The sequence below is a fragment of the Spermophilus citellus genome (assembly GCF_964194105.1).
Source record: "Spermophilus citellus genome assembly, chromosome: 6".
Lineage (NCBI taxonomy): Eukaryota > Metazoa > Chordata > Mammalia > Rodentia > Sciuridae > Spermophilus > Spermophilus citellus.
In genome coordinates, this window is record NC_138187.1 from 120,669,472 (window position 1) to 120,688,675 (window position 19,204).

The 19,204-nt window shown below is 33.4% G+C and overlaps 1 protein-coding gene across 1 annotated transcript in view; it reads left to right on the forward strand.

The window, feature by feature from the left end:
* Positions 1 to 19,204, forward strand: part of USH2A (usherin) — a gene marked incomplete at its 3' end in the record, with an annotated part of 798,897 nt that overhangs the window by 54,519 nt on the left and 725,174 nt on the right. Inside the window, exon 4 of the mRNA XM_081297837.1 lies at positions 10,589 to 10,721. Coding sequence (XP_081153963.1) covers positions 10,589 to 10,721 — 133 coding nt within the window. The remainder of the gene's footprint in view (positions 1 to 10,588; positions 10,722 to 19,204) is intronic.

Here is a 19,204-nt window from a genome sequence, read left to right on the forward strand (position 1 = left end):
CAATTCTAGTATATCTTTAAAAATAAAACAATGCATATCAGATTTTACGATCCATTTATCTGAAGTAAGTTAAAGAGCATATTTTTCCTTTGACTTAAAAATGACTTCTTCATTTAGTTTATGAAACATTTTTAGTAATTTTTTCTCAGTACTGTCTTTGGATCTAAATAATATTTGAGGGTACATAGCTAGCAGATAGGTACTTATGGAAAGTAAAGCATTTTTAGAATATAAAATTAATAAAGCCTTTCATTTAATGGGATATCCCATCATCATTGGACATTTTAGCAGATAAAACTTCTGCATAGTGTAAGTGGGCATTGACCTCTGTTTTGTTTATGTGTAAGACTCTTCTACAAATGGCTGTTTAGGAGCACAGTGATTAAATACTAATTTGAAATCTAGTTTTTTAGACTATAAAAACATGATTTTCTGTATAGCTGTATGTCAAGGGCTTGATTGATAACTATTCTCAGTTGAGGTCAGCAGTGAGCTCACATCTCTCAGCCGACCTTTGGTTTACTCTCTGAATGTTGAATCTACCATTTTCATTACCCTTCTACAGGAATGATCTGACTTAATGATATGCAACTTCATCACTACAATATAAAGAGATGATAACAAAAGCCAGGTATTTGGGGGGGGAGTGAGAAAGGTTATTTTAAATTTAAATCTTCATTTATTAAAGATATTAAAAGAATGGAAATTGGTGAATGAAACAATCTATTTTGTGCAATGAACTATTGCCTGCTTCTAGAATAAAAATTAAAGCCAATCACTCAAGATTTTTAAACCAAAAAAAAAGGTGGTGTGGGGGGCGGTGGCGTTGATCGGGATCAGTTGAAGTCTTGGTGTAACAACTGTTTTTACATTTCCTTTTGAGATTTTGTCTTTTCCTCTACTTATTCTTCTACCACTCTCATGCTTTGCTAACTCCTGTTTGTGTAGATGAAAGTTCATTCATTCAAGGCAGATTCCATGAGTGCCCAGTGATAACTAAGTAATGACTGCTCTATGGAATGAGGGAGTGGCAAGGGAACAAATCAGCAAAAGGACACCAAACTAATCCTGCTCTCATAGAGTTCATTTTCTAGGCGGAGAAGGGAAAGTATTGCTAAAGAAGCACAATAAATAAGCAATATGACAGGTGTGGATAAGGAAGATAATCTGACAGGACGGAAATTTTAAGGATTGGGAGATCATAGGTTTCCACAGGGGTAGTTAGGAGAGGTTTAGCTAAAATAATATTTGAGGAAACACCTGAAGGAGAAAACTCCTTCAGGGAGTAAGCCTGCAGATGTCTATCAGAACAGTGTCTAAGGAAGGAACAGAAAATGCACAGACCTGGAGGCACAAAGTACCTGGAATGATTGAGAACAGCGAGGAGGGCAGTAGCTAGAACAGAGAGACCACAGGGGCATCCTAACAGCATAAGCTGAAGAGGTAACAGAGCCAGATTGTGTAGGGCTTGGTAGATCTTTGTCTTTTACTTAGGGTAAGAACTGGCTGAAGAATCTGTTTTTTTACAAAAAGAGTATAAGTGTGTTCATATGGATGATCTCTTTTTGCTTTAGCAAGAGTGTGTGGGCTGTGTTCTTGAGAGTGAGGGGAAAAAACCAAGGATACTGCTTACAGTCTACCCAAGAAGTAGAGGAGGTGGTGGCTTGGGTCAGCAGAGACCCTCAAAGCAGGGTAGGTGGTGAGCTGTGAGTAGATTCTGGATATATTTTCAAAGTAGGATTTCTGGATTTGCTGATGGAGTGGATGAGAAACATCAAAGAGAGGCATCAAGGAGGACTCGAAGGAATCTGGTTTGAGCAACTGGATGAACACACTTAAAAAGTTCCAGAGTTGGGAGGACTAGAGAAGAAGTGGATTTGGGGGATAAGAACAGTGCTCTATTTTGGAACATTTATATTTGAAATTCTTAAAAGACTTCCAAAAAGAGTTATTGAATAGAAAGATGGATATAGCATTCTATATTAGTTGTCTAAGCTAGAAATAATAATTGGGAATAATAAATCTGAGGTAGTATTTATATAGTCAAAAGTGAAGACAATATCAAGGGAAAGTATATAAGCAGAAAGAAGGGAAAAGGACTCACCCTGGGGCGCTTCAGAATTTATAACTCTAGGCAAAGAAAAGTATCAAGCAAAAGAGAATAACAGCCCAATGGAAAGGGAAAATTCAGAATTTGATGTATGGAACCTCTGAAGACATGTCTTTGGTGGAGGGAGGGGTAACTGGAGATTACTTATGTACAGGAAAATTAATCAAATAAATATATAAATTAATAATGATGGGAACCAGGTATCATCCTTCCAGAGAAGGTTATTTCAGATATGGAAAGAGGAGAGAAGAGAGTGAATTTAGGACATTGAATTAAGATTTTATTAATAACTTCAATTCTATTTCCTGTGTGTATAATGTGTGTGCATATAAATATATTTACACAGACACATGGATGCTTAGAAAAAATATAGAAGTCTTTGTGTACCTCCAGTTGATCTTTCTCTGTGCTATCATCAGTCTCTATTCACATTCTCTACTTGTGTCCACTGAGAGCAAGAGGGAAGCCTCAAGCAATAACTTCTATAGCACATGAGTGGAATTGGTACTGAATATTTGTTTCTAAATCCCATTCAATACTGAGAAAAAAAACTGTGATCTGTTGGAGAAATGGCTGATTTCAGGGTTGAGACAGGAAAGTACAAAGTAAGCCTGGATCATCTTAGGTCAGAAAGCAAGAGTATACTAAAAACAATATGGGAATGAGGTTCTATGACATAGAATACATGTGTCATGTCAGTATGACACAGCTTAATAGAGCCTCCATGGTCCAAACATGGAACTATTTGAGCATTGAAATATGTATTGAGAGCAATGAATTATATTCCACTGAATAGAATAGATTCATGGGTCTCTACTGATAAAAATAAATAACATTGAAAGTTTAATAAGGAAATTTATAGTCCCAATGTGTCTGCTCACAAAATGTTTATTAATTGCAAAAGGGAAAATTGTATTTCTATACTGGAGAAGCCTCACAGATACCCATTAATGCAAACAATTAAAGTTAACATCATTAATAATGGAACAAATAGAAATGATGTAGCACACAATAAGATGTAATGAGATCACTGTGTCACCTGAATGTAATCCCGAGGAAACATTAGACAAACCCAAATTGACAAGCGATCTACAAAGTAAGTGGGCTGTCATCTTTAGCAGTGTTTAGACTGTGAATGTCAAAGGAAGATTCAGGAACCCTTCCATATCAAAGGATACCTAAGGGTCAGGATAACTGAAGAAATGAAAATACATCTCTTGGGCAATTGGCAAAAATGGCCTCTGAGGATAAGACAGTAAAGCGGTATCAATATTAATTCCCTGGTTTTGCTGGTTATATTGTGCTTAGTTAGGAGACTGTCTTTTTTTCTGAAGCAAATATGTGCTACAGTATTCAGGGGTAATGGGTCTTTATGTCAGTCGGAATTTTAAAAGGTTCAGAAAAGTCTTTGTACTCTTCCTGCAACTTTCCTGTAATTGTGAAATAGTCTCTTTTTTATTACTTAAAAAATATTTATTAGTTGATCTGCATTATGGATAGAATGGGAAAAGGTTGACAATCCAAGCACAGACATCTGATTTGAGGAATATCTCTGTTGCAGGAAAGAGAAATAGGGAAGAATTTCAAGGAGAAAACTTCCAAGATGATTTTTCTTTCCCCTCTTTGGCTTTCATCACTTCACTCAGCTTTATTTCATTGCATTTACCACCTTGCATTGAAAGTATTTTTAGTAACAATTTCCATTATAATTGAAATTAGTAGAAGAAAAGGTCTGTGTTTTACATATTCCATATATGTAGGATCACAGTCTGCTCATCACATATTCAAACAACAGAACTATTTTCAAAACAGTTATTGGATTTTAGTAAAAGGTCTAGTGAGGAGTTTTCTCCACAAACATGGAGGAAAAAGTAAGTTAACTTCTTTTTAAGGGCAGGGAATTGTACTTGTTTTAAATAAGTTATAAATTATTTGGACATTTCAATGTGAACTTTTTAGAAATTGATTAAACTGGGGGCTTGACCTTGGGAGATTGCAGTATTTGGAGATCTTTCATAGATACCGAAGGGAGAAGAACATATCCAAAGCATCAATCCTGGGTTGGAAATGTTACACACATAGGCTTTGCTGTAGATTACTTCAAGAATTTGTCTGACATAGGAAGAAAACATAAGAGCATATACGTAGTTGGAAGGCCAAGGGAGGGGAGGAGCAAGAGCTGGAAAATTTTATGTGAGTTCATGGAAAATGCAAAAGAAAAATCAAAACCAGAAAAAAACCTTGAAGGTATCTGCATGTGAATTCATCTCCACACAATGTCAAAATAATATAGTCAAAATAAATGAAAGTTCAAGCAGTTATTCCTTGACTCACTAGTTGTGGGTATGTGTACTTTTCAAATTTTCCAAATACTTACGTGCAACCAACATGGTGAATTCTGCAAAAGTAACCTTTATGAGTAATTATCTTCCTTCCTTATTTCATATTGTTTGTATAAATATAGCTTGAGAATATTTAATAGACTGGGAATTTATTTGTAATATATAAAAACCCATGTTAATAAACAAGAGCACTGGAAAACGTGAAGATTGCTAGTATGATACATTGTGTTCATTAGAAATTAGTGTGTTTTCTTTCTACTTAGAATTGTAATATAATGTAGATAGTGTTTGTGGTTTTTATTTGAGGTATCAATTAATTAGAATTTATTGAGCTTCTCCCAGCATGAAAGCCATGCTCATCAAATTTGCAAATGATATAAATCTTGGAGGGATGGTATGTGCATTGGTTGACAGACATAGCATCCGCAAAGATTTTGATAGTCCAGAGCCATGGCCTAAATATAACAGGATGAAATATAGCACACACAAATACTATTCTTGCCCTGAGGTCCACTTAACCAGCTGTATATGTATATGATGGGTATATATGACTTAGAAATGATGCAATAAAAAAAAAAGACTCGGTATTTTAGTGAACAGTCAGCTCAATTTAATTTAATAATCTTAGCCACATGATGCCACTGTCAAAAATCCTAGCAAGTGATTTTGAATTGTATTAAATGATAATCCTTTAACATTTTGAAAGGTATCTAGAGATTGTACCATTCCTGAAGTCACATTTTAAGAAGAGGCTAAAAACTATGCCATATTTAGAACATCACAGAAACTGAGCACATCTATCCTGAAAAAGACTTAGGAGAAGGATGGTATTCTTTTTATCACATGGAATAAGAGATTATATTTATTTAGTATGTTCTAAATTGTAAGACTTATGAACTGAAGTTTTAAAAGGATACCTTTTGGTTCAGCCATTTATAATAATAAAAGCTGTTCAAAGATGAAAGTGTTCTGGAAGTCTGCAGAGGCTTAATGCTAGAATAGTTAAGCCCCGGTATCCTCTTTCTTAATGTGGGATAATAATACTGCAAAATGAGAGGTCAGCCAGATGATATATGTAAAATGTTCAGTACAATGCTGGGCACATGGTAAGTGATGATACCATGCAAGGTACATTACCCTTATTATTGTGGGAGGCGTTGACACCACACCTGAATCCAACGCTAGACAGAATTATAGAAGAGACTCAATGGATGGGTCCAATAAACTAAATGGCTGCTATTTCCAAATGCTAATTGGATTTAATTGACTAATTAAAACTAGTTGTTTCAAACAGGCTCTGGTACCATTTGACCACATCTATGACCTTGAATAACTTCTGTTGTCAATTCTCTGATTCAAAGTATGTATAAATTTGAGATAATAGCAGTCTTGCCTTGGGATGATGTAAAGATAAAAAGAAGAAATAGAGAATGTTTTAAATGCTGCCTGACATACTAATATTTCAATAAATGCTAACTGCTTTTACAATGCTGAAGTAGTTGACAAAGGATTATTGAAGGATACAGGACTTCAGATGAATATTTCAAAAATGTTGAAACTTGAGTAAAGTCCAGAAAAAGAGCTTGAGTAAATTCTGAAGACAGTGTTAAATACCACCTGATCACCAGACAGTGAGGAAGTCTTACCAATTTGGCTGGAAGTTGGCTGATGTTGAATGATGGAAATAAAATCTGATGAGATAAGTGAGGAAAAATCTCAGAAGACCTTAGTTTTGGGATGGTAAGTAATTGGGAGGTGGAATTCCATGTGTTCTCAGGCAGGGGAATGTAACATACATGCGATATTTTAAAATAACCTTGTAGAGTTTTTAGGATAAATTGTCTTATGCTTAAAAATTACAGATAGTATAGTGGAATCTTTTATGCAAATCCTTTCACTTAGAAATAGAAATTTCTATTTCAGGGCAATTTCTATTTCAGAAAGTCTAAGACTTCTCTCCTCCATAAAGTTTTTCCTTCTGATTCATATCACAGTGGCTTGATTTTTTTCTATGTGTTGAATACCTTAACATTCAAGATGATGTTCTTTATATTCGTGTCCTCTGTCATCATCTTCAGGGGCTGAATTTGAACTTAAAATATGTTGCCAAATCACTTCATGTTAAATACATTAAAAAGGTGTTATCCAGAATGCTTAAAATGGTTTGACTTTAAGACGAGAACTATCCAGCTAACAAAACTGTTACTTTTAGGAGGCTTCTAAGTTGATTCTGAGAAGGCAGGTCCCATAGAGAACATCTAAGTGTATGTTATATGTCACACACCCACATTCTCAGAAAAAGATGATTTCTCAAAGCAACTCTTTGAAAAAGGCAGTGTTTCACTGATGGCATCAAGATTCAGGAAATAATGGCTGGGTGATGCAGCTCAGTGGTACAGCACTTGCCTAGCATGCACATGGCCCTGGGTTTGATCCCAGCATCATCAAATTAAATAAATTCACACAACCAACATCATTTATAGTGATTCAAACACTAGCAAATTCTGTTAGGCATATTTTCTCTCAGAAAGTGTCGTAACTTTTCTTTGTGTACCTCATAGAGCCATCATGGGTACTAGGTAGACATTCTATTGAATTCATTTTAAATTAGAAGGATATACGGAATGGTAAAACCACTTTTCTAAGCTAGCACAGGTCTCTTCCCTTTTTTTCACCCCCCAGACTGGGTCAGCGGGAGTAGAGTAACAAAAGATCTGGTATTTCCACGGAACAGGTGGTTTTAGCTGATTAATCTAGGTGGATTTGATGATATTTGCCTTTGGTAACTGTTCAGCTGTTATGTGACTTCCTTGTCTTTTGAATTATACTCTCTACTAACCAGGCAGGCAAATGGGAGGATAGTGTTAGGAATTCTACATCAAAGGAAAGAATATAGAATTTTATTGGAACACACAAAGAAAGTCATTAAAATAGGAACCCCCAGGGAATGAGGCTTGAGAATGACCTGCTTGTCTTCATCTTCTTTCCAAAGTATTTTGATCTCTCATGAGGAGGATTGAAAGGCCTTTCTCTAACTGCACTGGTTTTGCCAGTTCCCTCACTCAAGATACACCAATAAACATGCACAAGCCACTCTGATCCTCAGAGGGTTAGAGAATGAGATAGGTGGGAAGTTTCCTTCAGTAGAAGGCTTTCTTCTCGAAAATCAGAAATTCCATCATATATATTCCTATTCCCTTCAATAACTGGCAAGGGGATCATCAGAATGAGCTATTGCAAAAAGCCACCATAGTCTTCTCAGTTTCTCTGTGATAGTGCCCCAGATCAGAATTGTAAAATAGTTTGGAGGATCTTGGGACATAAAACAAAAAACCAAAGAAGATTTAATTTTATTTATAGAAAGGTAGTTGGTAGGGGGGCGGGGACAATAGAGGAAAGTGGCTTGGGATCAACATTAATCATTTTGTAAGTACCAACCAAGTGAAAACATCTTATGGAATTCACTGCAAGTGACACTGAATTCTTCTAAGCAAATATGTGATGAGTTGATTAAAAAAAAATAGGTCCTGAACTCCTGACTACAGATATAATACAGTGAATACAGAAAATCAAAAACATGCTTTCTATCTGACTCAAAATAAAGGTACACTTAAACTTGTAAAAGACAAGATTTTTATTTGAATGATATGACAGAACTGTCACAGGAGTGTTACCTGCTATAAAGAAAGCCGAAGAATTATTACCTTTATTAGACCAGTGACACTGAGCTTTAGCCATACATTTCTAACTTCTGTCCCTCTACAGAGACAATTTTCTTTTCTTAAATAAACTGTCATGCTAGTGTTAATATATTGTTGGCGCTCTCATGCTCTGAGAATACTGCTGATATAAAACATGTATATGTTAGATTGGTAATAGTATCTTTAGTGTAGCTGACTAGAACAAATGTGTTTCCCTCATGGCTGTGCTAATGTGATAAAGGAAAATTGGCTGTTCATCAGCTTTTGGCTGGGTAAAGACAGTAGAGATGGAACCACATTCTTTTTTATGCATTAATACCACAGAGAACTTTTCACGAGTTATATTTCATGTGCCTGCATGTTGCGCAAAGATGTTGTAAAACATGAGATAATGCTACAAATAACAAAGTAGAAAAGCCTGTATCTTTTATAATGATAACAGTCAAACACCAAATGACAGTAACAGGCTGTAAAAAATGGGATGCAAAAAAAAATCAGCCCTACTACTTAGCAGAGAGGAATAGATCCAGGCCCATGAGAAGTTGGTGTATGATTTTAGGTTTATTAAAGCCATGTTATGAAATGAAGTCATATGTAACACTAGGTCAATGAATTGAAGAAAAATATGTTTATATGAAAGAAGATTGCACAGAATGGAAAAAATTAAGTTTGGTAACTTTTGAAAATTACCAAGTAATTATGTCATTAACTTCTGGGTTTTTGTTTTGATTTTGATTGGGAGATTTATTAAAGAGGTTCTTATGGCAAAAATTCACATAAGAATTTAAAGATGTCTAAGAATAAATGTTTATCCTTATTAATTATTACACATTCATTTGAACAGAAAATAATTTATGAAATATATTTTTTAAACCAGTTGTAATCTCACAGCAGTCAAGTGGGTGGTTCCCATGTACAACCTGTCCTCAGATACAACTGTCTCCAAAATCCTGTACCAGAGTGGTACATTTGTTACATTGTTGAACCTATACTGATACCTAATCATTATTCAAAGTCCATAGTAGAATAACATTTTTAATGCTGTGGTTTGGTTTGGTTTGGTTTTAATTAAAGTGTTTGTATCTAACATTTTAATTGTGTAATATTAAATTTCCATTTCTGTCTCTTCTTCCATCTCTCAATCCAGCCCTTCTCTAGAACCATTTGTATGCCCTAGGGGTATTTTGGTTGGAGTGCCCTTTACCTTTAAGCACTTGAATTGACACACCTTTGTGTAGACTAAAGTTGATGTAAAAATGGCTGATTACTTAATTCAGAATTATATGTTATCACTGTAATCTCAGCAGCGGGGAGCCTGAGACAGAAAGATAGCAAGTTCAAAGCCACCTTCAGCAATGGCGAGACACCAAGCAACTCAGTGAGACCCTGTAACTAAAATGAAATACAAAATAGGGCTGGGGATGTGGTTCAGTGGTTGAGTACCCTTGAGTTCAAACCCTGGTACCTCCCCCCCCCAAAAAAAAAATGCAAGCATAAAGATTTTATGTCAATAGGATCTATGAGCTATTCTGCATAAAAGTTTGAATTGATTTTTCAGAGGATTATGTCTCAATTCCATAAGTCTTAATAGAATTTATTTGCATAAACTTCAGAGAGCAACAAACTACAACCTGTAGATCATATCTAACTGGCCACCTGTTTTTTGCAAGTAGGGTTTTGTTGGAGCACAGCCAGATTTATTTATCTATTTTCTATGACTGCCTTTACATTACAAAATCAGAATTGAGCAGTTGTGTCCAGGATTGTTGGCCTACAAAACCAAATTATTTGATTTGCAAAGAAAAAAATATTCTCTGGTCATTTATGGAAATGGTTTGCTAAGCCCTAATGTAAATAGGATTGCTTGAGTTATTAGCTTAGAATATGCTTGGTAAATTCTTACATTAGTCTGCAATGGGAAAGCACATCTGAAAAATTTTCAACTAGTTATAGACACCTAAAATGGTAACTATTTATGAGAAGTGTTTTTCTACTAGTAACTTAAATTGAATTATAGCTCTATGAAATAGTTTTGTATATATGGTTTTGGATATTTCTCCCTGTTGTATTAATTTCTGCTTTATTTCCATATAGAGTCATAACAAATTTAATTAGCATGTGAAGAAACAACATGTGCACAGAAAACTTATACAAGCATGGTAATCAGTGCTATTACAAACATGGGACAAATATTATACATTGCTGTGAGCACCCTGGGAGATACTATCACAGCACAAAACTGCACCATGTGGATTTGTATCTAGATGTATAAACATGCAGGAGTCTCATTGTGCTATGAAAACAAATTGTCTTCACTCTTATCAACAGAAGAAAGTAGAGAAATAAGGAAACAATGTCTTTTTAAGAAATTCAAGTTATGTGGTTATTAGAAAACTTTATGCACTTAAGATAATAATGGTGATCATTTCTTACAGGTGCATCAGACAAAAATCAACTTCTTTATCAATGGTTTGGAGGAGGATAATACAGCTTTTTATGCAACAACTTTAAGTGGTTCAATTACAGATTTTCCTTCCAGTACTATTCGAATAGGACAGAGTTTAAATGGTAAGTTCTGACTTTAGAAATGGTATTAATTTTTCTCCAAATACATTGTTCCTGGAAAAAAATGTGTCAAACAAATAATATTCAAGTGCATTCATTTTCTAGGGCTGCTGTAACAAACGACCCCCAACTGGGTGGCAGATTAATACAACAGAAATGTATTCTCACAGTTTTGGAGGTCTAAAGTCTGAAAACAGGATTGAGCTAGTCTGGTTCCTCCTGGAAGCTCAGATGGAGAAGACATTCTGTGCCTTTCTCCTTCCATGGCTGCTGCCAGCAGACCTTAGTGTTGCTTTATTTACAGCTCTATAGCTCCAATGTTTGCCTCTGCTCTCAGAGGACCTTCTTTGTTTCTTCTTCCCTTTTCTTGCAAGGACACTGGTCCTTGGATTTAGGGCCCACTGTCATCCAGGAGGAGCTCATAGTCAACATCCGTAATTACACTTGCAAAGTTCCTTTTTCCAAATAAGGCTACATCAGTAAATTCCAGGTGGACATATCTTTTGGGGGCCACTTTTCAACTCACTACACTAGGGAAACATTAAATCTAAAACTTTTCTATTTTGATTAATTTTTAAAGTAAGAACAACATGTGTGAAGCTACATTCTCTGACCAGTTTTGTTTGGATTTTAATTAGGGCATCGTTAAACTAGGACTACAGCATATTCAACTAATAAGTGCACATGTAAAAAACTCACCTGTGTCATTCATGTTTTTCGATATTAAAAAGAGATGGATAGTTTAATAAGATGATGTTTACTTCTGAAATGAGCAGAAGTTGAAATGAGAATTATCTTGGAAATGTCCAGCACAATGGTCTTTAAAACACCACCATTTTAAAATGGCAATGTTTTTTATAATGTCTGCTCATTATAAGAAAATTCAAGCAATATGGAGCTCTATGAAATAGAAAGCATTTTCCATATTTCCATCTTCAGAGGTGTACTTTAACTTTCTTATGCTCTTCCAAATTTTTAGTGCATTCAGCTAGAGATATGGTTATAAATATAATATTTTCAAAAGGTAATTATAATACATATGCTTTATCTGAGCCCTCTAAAAATAAATACTTCCTTTCCAAATGTTACGGAGCACATTTCATGTCAAGATACCTTCTTATTTAGGTGTATCTTCTCATTTAAATGACTGCACTTTGTACAATAGTATACTTGTAACAAGTTTTGAAAACAAGTTCCTATAATGAACATTTGGATTATTTTTAATTTTTCAAAGTTAAGTGATCAGTTGATAGAAAATACTGTATCTTTACATTTTATATACTTTAAATATTCATTTATATCTTGTATTCACATGCACATATACATATGTATTTGAGCAATCGTCTGATTGAACTCTTCCGAAAGATTATATATACACTGTTAAAAATCTGCCTGAGTTCCAACACCATCTTCTCACCCACTTGCTAGATGACCTGGACAAACGTGTTAATTCCTCTAAACTATAGTTACTCCAACTTTAAGATGGTGGTGATGATGATGATGATATCCTAAAGTGCCACTGTGAAGATAAAACAAGACAATGTCATATAAAATATCGCTGTTTTTCAAGCATCTGACATGTAGTAGATGCTCAGTATTTATTTGTTGAATGAATGAGTGTAGTGCTTAGCACCATGCCTTGTGTATACTGAACTACATTTGCAAATGATACTATTATTAATGTTGTTTTAATTATTTTCCCAAGATAAATACATAGAAATTGAATGGCTGGGTTGAAGTATATAATCTTATTTTAAAATATTTTAATACATAGTAATTATTACTCCAATGTATAACATCAGATTATCTCCAGAAAGGTCATGAAAATTTACCTCATTAAAAAATACAGGCAAGGCTGAGGAAAGAGGATCGCAAGTTGAAGCCCTCCTCAGCAAAAGCAAAGTGCTAAGCAACACAGTGAGACCTGGCCTCTAAATAAAATACAAAATAGGGCTGGAGATGTGGCTAAGTGGCTGAGCACTTCTAAATTCAATCCCTGGTACCCCACCCCCACAAACAAACAAACAGAAAATATAGGCAAGTTCTTGTTTTCTTAAACACTAAATAACCTCACAGATGATCCATTTTTTCCATCCTTGCCATTCCTCTAAGTGAAAAATATTGTGGGATGTTGACTTGGAATTATTTGGCCATTAATAAGTTTGAGTAGCTGTCCAAATATGATTTGACCACTTGCATTTCATTTGTGAATTCCTTATTCAGGATATGGATCCATATTTATATCCATAATTTCTTATGAAAAACTCATTAATGGTAAGAATATGTTGCATATGTTTTCTCCAGGTTTTTAAATGGCCTGCTAATTTCATGTTACAGATATTTAAAGCATTATTTGAAATGTTTAATCAAGGCAAAAACATGAATGTAAAATTGTATATAACTATTAAGGGTATAACTTGATGAGTTTTAATAGTCATGTATTTGTGTGACACTCTTCTAGGAAAAAATGTGAACATTTCCAGTGTCTCTCCTAGTGAATACCCACTCTAAAGTTATCCATGGGAATTTAGTATAGACCTCACAGAACAGTAGGAGTAGAGACCTCTCTGCATACTGACTGACATTGTCTATTCTTAAGTTATCATGAAAATGAAATCATGGCATAGGTATCTGTGTTGTTTTCACTCAGTACTATGCCTATAGGGTTTATTCATATTGTACATAGTTATATCTTTACCTTTAGAAAATAATTTTGAATTGTTTTCTAAAAAGGATATCCCAACCATTAATATTTGAGAATTCTGGCTGTTTCATGCTTAGTACTGCCAAATGTTGTTATTGTTGGCCATTCCTGGGGATGCGTGATACATTTCCTGATGATTAATGATAGTGAGAATTCCTTCATGTGCTTATTTGCCATGTAGATCTGACTTTTTTTATGAAGTACCTATTCAAGTTGTTTGTTTATTCTTTTGCCAGTTTTTAATTGGGTAGTTTGTCTTTTTCTTGTTAATTTGTAGGAGGTTTTCAATATTTTGAAAATGAGTTTTTTGACAGATACATGGATGGCAAATGTTGTCTTCTAAGATGCATCTCGAAATTTCATTTTCTTAAGGGTGTTCTTTGATAATGAGAACATACTTATTTTAGGGAAATTCATTTAGTTAATTCTTCTATACTTAATATTTTTGTGTCTGGTTCAGAATGTCTTAGCAAACCATGATGTTCTCTTTTATTTTGTTGTGGCAGCTTTATTATATTATATTTGATAGCTCTATTTTTTATCTGGGATAAATATTTGGATGTATGTAATATAATATAGAAGTCCCATTTTTTCTCAACTGAATATATAATTTACCTAGAAATTTTTTACAATTGTCATTTCCACCAGTCTATGGTGGTTACTTAATCATAAAACAATTATCTTCATATATGAAGATAGGTTTTTTTCTGAACACTCTATTCTGTTCCAATGATCTGTCAATACTTGGATCAAAACTTTCATTTTAATTACTGTAACTTGAATATATCTTTATCTGTCAGCATAAGTTATTCAATTTTTATAGCCTTTCAAGGTTGTCTTGGCTTTTATATGATTTTTGGAAGCATCTGTACAGTTTACCTAAAAACTCACCTGAGATTTAAGTCATTAAGTTTATTTTGGAGAAATAGATATCCAAATAATATCAAATCTTCCCATGTATGAAGATCATGAATTTCTTAATTTCAGAAATGTTTTTTTTTGTTTTCTGTATAAGAGGTCTTATATTTGTAAGGCTTAGGCCATGCTTTCTTTTTATTTATTTATTTTTTAAATTTTAATAGAATGTTTTTAGAGCAGTTTTAGGATCATAGCAAAATTGTGTGGAAAATACAGACAGTTCCCATATACCTTCTAGCTACTTACTTCTTTTTAGATATGTAGTTTGTGAATATTTTCTCCCATTCTGTAGGTTGTTTCTGCACTCTATTGATGTTTCCTTTGCTATGCAGAAACTTGTTTTATTTAACATTATTTGTCTACTTTTGCTTTTATTTTCTGTGCTTTTGGAGTCTTGTCCCAAAACTTCTCACCCCTTCTAATATCCTGAAGCATTTTGCTTATTTTTTAGTTTCATAGTTTCATAGTTTCAGGTGATACTTATAAGCCTTTAATCCATTTTAAGGTGATCTTTGTAACTGGTAGATGATAAGAGTCTAGTTTCCTATTTCTGCAAGTGGATAATCAATTTCTCAACACCATTTATGAAAAGACAATCTTTTCTTCATTGCATATTCTGAATATCTTTGTTAAACCAATTGGTAATATCTATAGACATGTAGGATTACTTTCAAGCTCTCTATTCTCATCTGTTTGTCTGTATGTCTCTTCTTATACCAGTATCATGCTGTTTTGATTATTACAGCTTTGCAGTATACTTTGGAGTCAGGTAGTCAAATGCGTCCAGCAGTGTTGCTTCTGCTCAAGATGACTTTGGTCATTTAAGGTTTTTGTGGCTCCATACAAATTTTAGAATTGTTTTTTTTTTCTGCTTCTGTGAAGAATGCCATTGATAATTTGAATTTTCATTGAATTTATAAATCATTTTTTGGAGTATGAATATTTTAAAAAGTTTATTCTTATAAATCCATGGATGAAAGTTGCCTTTCTATTTTTTTGTCTTCTCTTCAACTTCTTTTATACGACTTTTCTTAATTTATTAATTCTAATAATTTTTTGATGGAGATTTTGCAGATATTCCATCTTCAGTGACAATTTGACTTATTTTCCTGTTTGGATACCCTTGTTTCTTTTTCCTGATTTCTATGGCTAGGAATTCCAGCACTATGTTGAAGAAACATGGTAAAAGTAGGCATCCATGTCTTCTTCCAGATCTTAGAAAGCTTCCAGATTTTTCCCATTTACTGTTTGGTTAACTTTTGATTTACCGTAAATGCTCTTTCATTGTGTTGAGATATGTTTCTTTTCTGCCTAATTTGGTTAGCATTTTTATTATGAAAGGATGTTGGATTTTATTAGTTGTCTTTTCTGTATCAAGTGAGATGGCTATATAGTTTCTGATATTCTTTATGTTGATATAGTGTACTATGTTTATTGATTTTAATACATTGAACCATCCTTGCATTACTGAGATGAGTCTCAACTGATCATGGTAAATAATCTTCAAGGTGCTGTTGGATTTTGTTGAGAATTGTTACATCTCTATTCATTAATGATGTTGGCCTGTAGTTTATCTTTTGGTTGTGTCCTCATCTGGTCCTGGATTAGCATAATGTTTGCCTCCTAGAATGTGTTTGGAAGAATTCCTTCCTCTTCAATTTTTTAAAAATACCTTAAGAATTAGTATTTGTTCTTCTGGAAATGTTTGGTTGAATTCAGTAGTAAAACATCTGGCTCTGGCCTTTTGTGTTTGTTTGTTTTTTCATAGGAAGAATTTATGATAGATCCAATATCATTGCTTATTATTGGTCTGTTTCTGAGGCTTAACAGGTATGTGCTGAGTAATTTTTCCATTTATCCTATACTATCACATTTGTTGGTGTATAGTTATTTATAATCACCTCTACTAATCCTTTGTATTTCTGGGGTTCTCAGAAGTAATGTCTTTATTTTATCCCTGATTTTGAGCTCTTTCTCCTTTCCTTAGTTAGTCCAGTCAAGGATTTATCTATTTCAAAGTAGCTGAAACATTTTGCACTAAACCAGCAGTGAATAAGAGTCTCTGTTGCTCCATGTCCTCACCAGTATTATATTTTTTCAATATTCTGGATTTTGGCCTATTGGTTATTTTTTATGTAATTAAGCAATATTGTTTTAAAATTTTATTTTCTAATTTTGTTACTATTTTATATATATATATATATATATATATATATAAAATATATATTATATACTATCATTTGTTGCAATGAATGACCTTGCAAAATTCATTATTGATTGTAGTAATCATATAATTCTATCATTTGTACATAACAGGAACTCAAATCTTTTCATACATTTGCAACAACTGCATAAAGTGGACATGGGTTTAAAATTGTCCCATAGATATTTATATATGCTCTCATTGCTATTAATTTTGAAATAATGCTCAGTTTAAGTTTTTTTTCCTCTATGACATGAATTATTTAAACTCATATCTGGCTAAAATAAGTATATATGTAGTGTGTATATATATATACACACACATATACATGTGTATATATTTATATATTTGATATTGAAAATACATTCAAAACACTGGCTAAATTTCCACCAAGCTTTGGTGTCAAACAACTTTGTATTGAATCCAATTTAGTTTTGTTCCTTCAATAAAAAATCTGCCAAAATTAATTTTACTAGTATGCATAACTATAATATCCTAATAAAAATATAAAAATATTTACTCTTTGTAAGTCTTGCTTTCTAATCTATAGGTGGTACTTTAATATATGACACATAAAACTATAGTATGAATTATTGGAGATAATATGTTTAGAACATATTGCTTTGTTGTATAGTAAATGTGCAATGAGCTTCAACAATTATTAAACTCTTTGAAGACATATTTTCTGATTATGAAACCATAGATAATTATAATATCTTCAGTTGAATTTTGTAGGAATCAAAACCAAAAATATCTATAAGTGACTATTAATTTTTGTATGCTTTTAGATCAAGCTAAACTTATATGAAGAAGCAATAATTTAAGAAGCCAATATATTTAGAACTCAGTTTTAGTAATTAGTATATTGAAGAATTTTATAAAGTACTCGGCATGCAGAAATTTTTAATAACACATTAAATCTTGTGAGCCTTATTTCAATATTTAATCCCTATTAGTACTTCTAAAAGTGTTTTATTACACCAAATGTTGCCCAAAGTATTCAGCAATACCATAAACTTGTCAGTACCATAACTTTTTGCTGCAGAGTTAAAATGACTTGCTTCTATTCTACTTTAGTATACTAAATGTTGAGTTAATGATTCACAAGGGAAGTGTAGATTGAGGATGATTTACTTTTAAACTGTATAAAAATAAATTTCACTCCTGATTAGAAAACATATAATTGGAAAATAATTTATTTCAAATATTATTTAGTTTTTATTGCAATTTTCTCCTTTACATTCTGGGCATCTAACAGTTATGGAAGAAAAGGACATTTTAAAATAATTTTTATATTTACTCTATCAACTTATAGGTGCAGTTGTACCTACTGTATCTTTTCTCTAATTAGAGATGGCACATAGACTGGCTCATTACTTCTGCCTAATGAGCCAGGCTCCATGCCACCTCTCTAATCAGAAAAGAGATAGGTACAGAATGTTCTTCTGGTCTCATTATAAATCATTTTCTTTCTCTCTCGTTCTTTTTTTTATAATCAAAAAATTAAGTCACTGTCCTCCATAGTTTTGTCCATATCCAAGATGGTTTCATTCAGAAGGGGTAATTGTGCAAGAGATTGCTGCGAGCTCAATTAAAGGTGCTCTCGTGCAATGCTGGTCCGACTGTCTGCCTTGCAACGGACTTTGTTAAATGAGGGTCTGTAGCACACCAAGATGTGGTTTTTTTTCTGTCTTTTCCTAGCTTGAACTTGTTTCTCTGTTTCTGAAAGTTTTCATGTAAGTGTTGGCTACTAAAGAAATCTTCTTTGAGTTTTATATCTGAATAGCATAATTCTCTAGAAAAATTCTTGCAAATGACATGTTCTGTTTCTGTGGGACTTGACTTTGCCTCCTTTAGGAAATTTTCCAGTGGGTGAAAGGAATATTTTTCACTGTATCCTCATCTCTCTATATATTAATTGTATAAACTGAGTTGCTATGCTGATTTTTAGATAAAAAACCTTATTTTTTACTTCTGGAGAATTAATAAGAAAATTTTCTAAGAAACACCTTAGAACATCTGTATCAATGAATGTGTATCAGTTCCTTTTTCTTAGAGTATTTGTTTCCAGTTATACATTTATTTCAGTGCTTCACATTGCATTTGTAACTTTGGGGAGTTGCAGTGGCAGATATGTAGTTATGCGGAGTCACTAATTTCACTGTGGTCACAGACATAAGAACTACAAATTTTGGATTTAAAACTACAGCACCATGTGCATCACAACTTTTCAGAACTGTTTCTGAATACATTTATTAACAGAGTGCTAGTTTCCCATTAAAAAATGGAGATTTCTGCATTGTGTTCAAACATGTATAGCACTTTCTTAAGAAGGTCATTGGTCATTAAACAATAAGCATTTGTCAAATTTAGATGCAAAGATTCAGGGAAGAAAAAGATAATCATTTAAAGCTAATAACTTGCCTTCCCTTCCATATTTTTTATTTTTACTTTATGTACTTCTTAACTCATTTGTTTGTTCTTGATCTTAGAGTTGGAATGCTTTTTGTTTTGTTTTGTCCTGCTTAGAGGATGGAGCTCAGAGATTGGTACATGCCAACCAGGTTCTCTACCACTGAGCCAAGCCCTGAATGCAACTTTTAATTTCTATCCATGACCCGTGTGTTTACATTTCTAACCTTAGCTAGGTATAGAAAATTC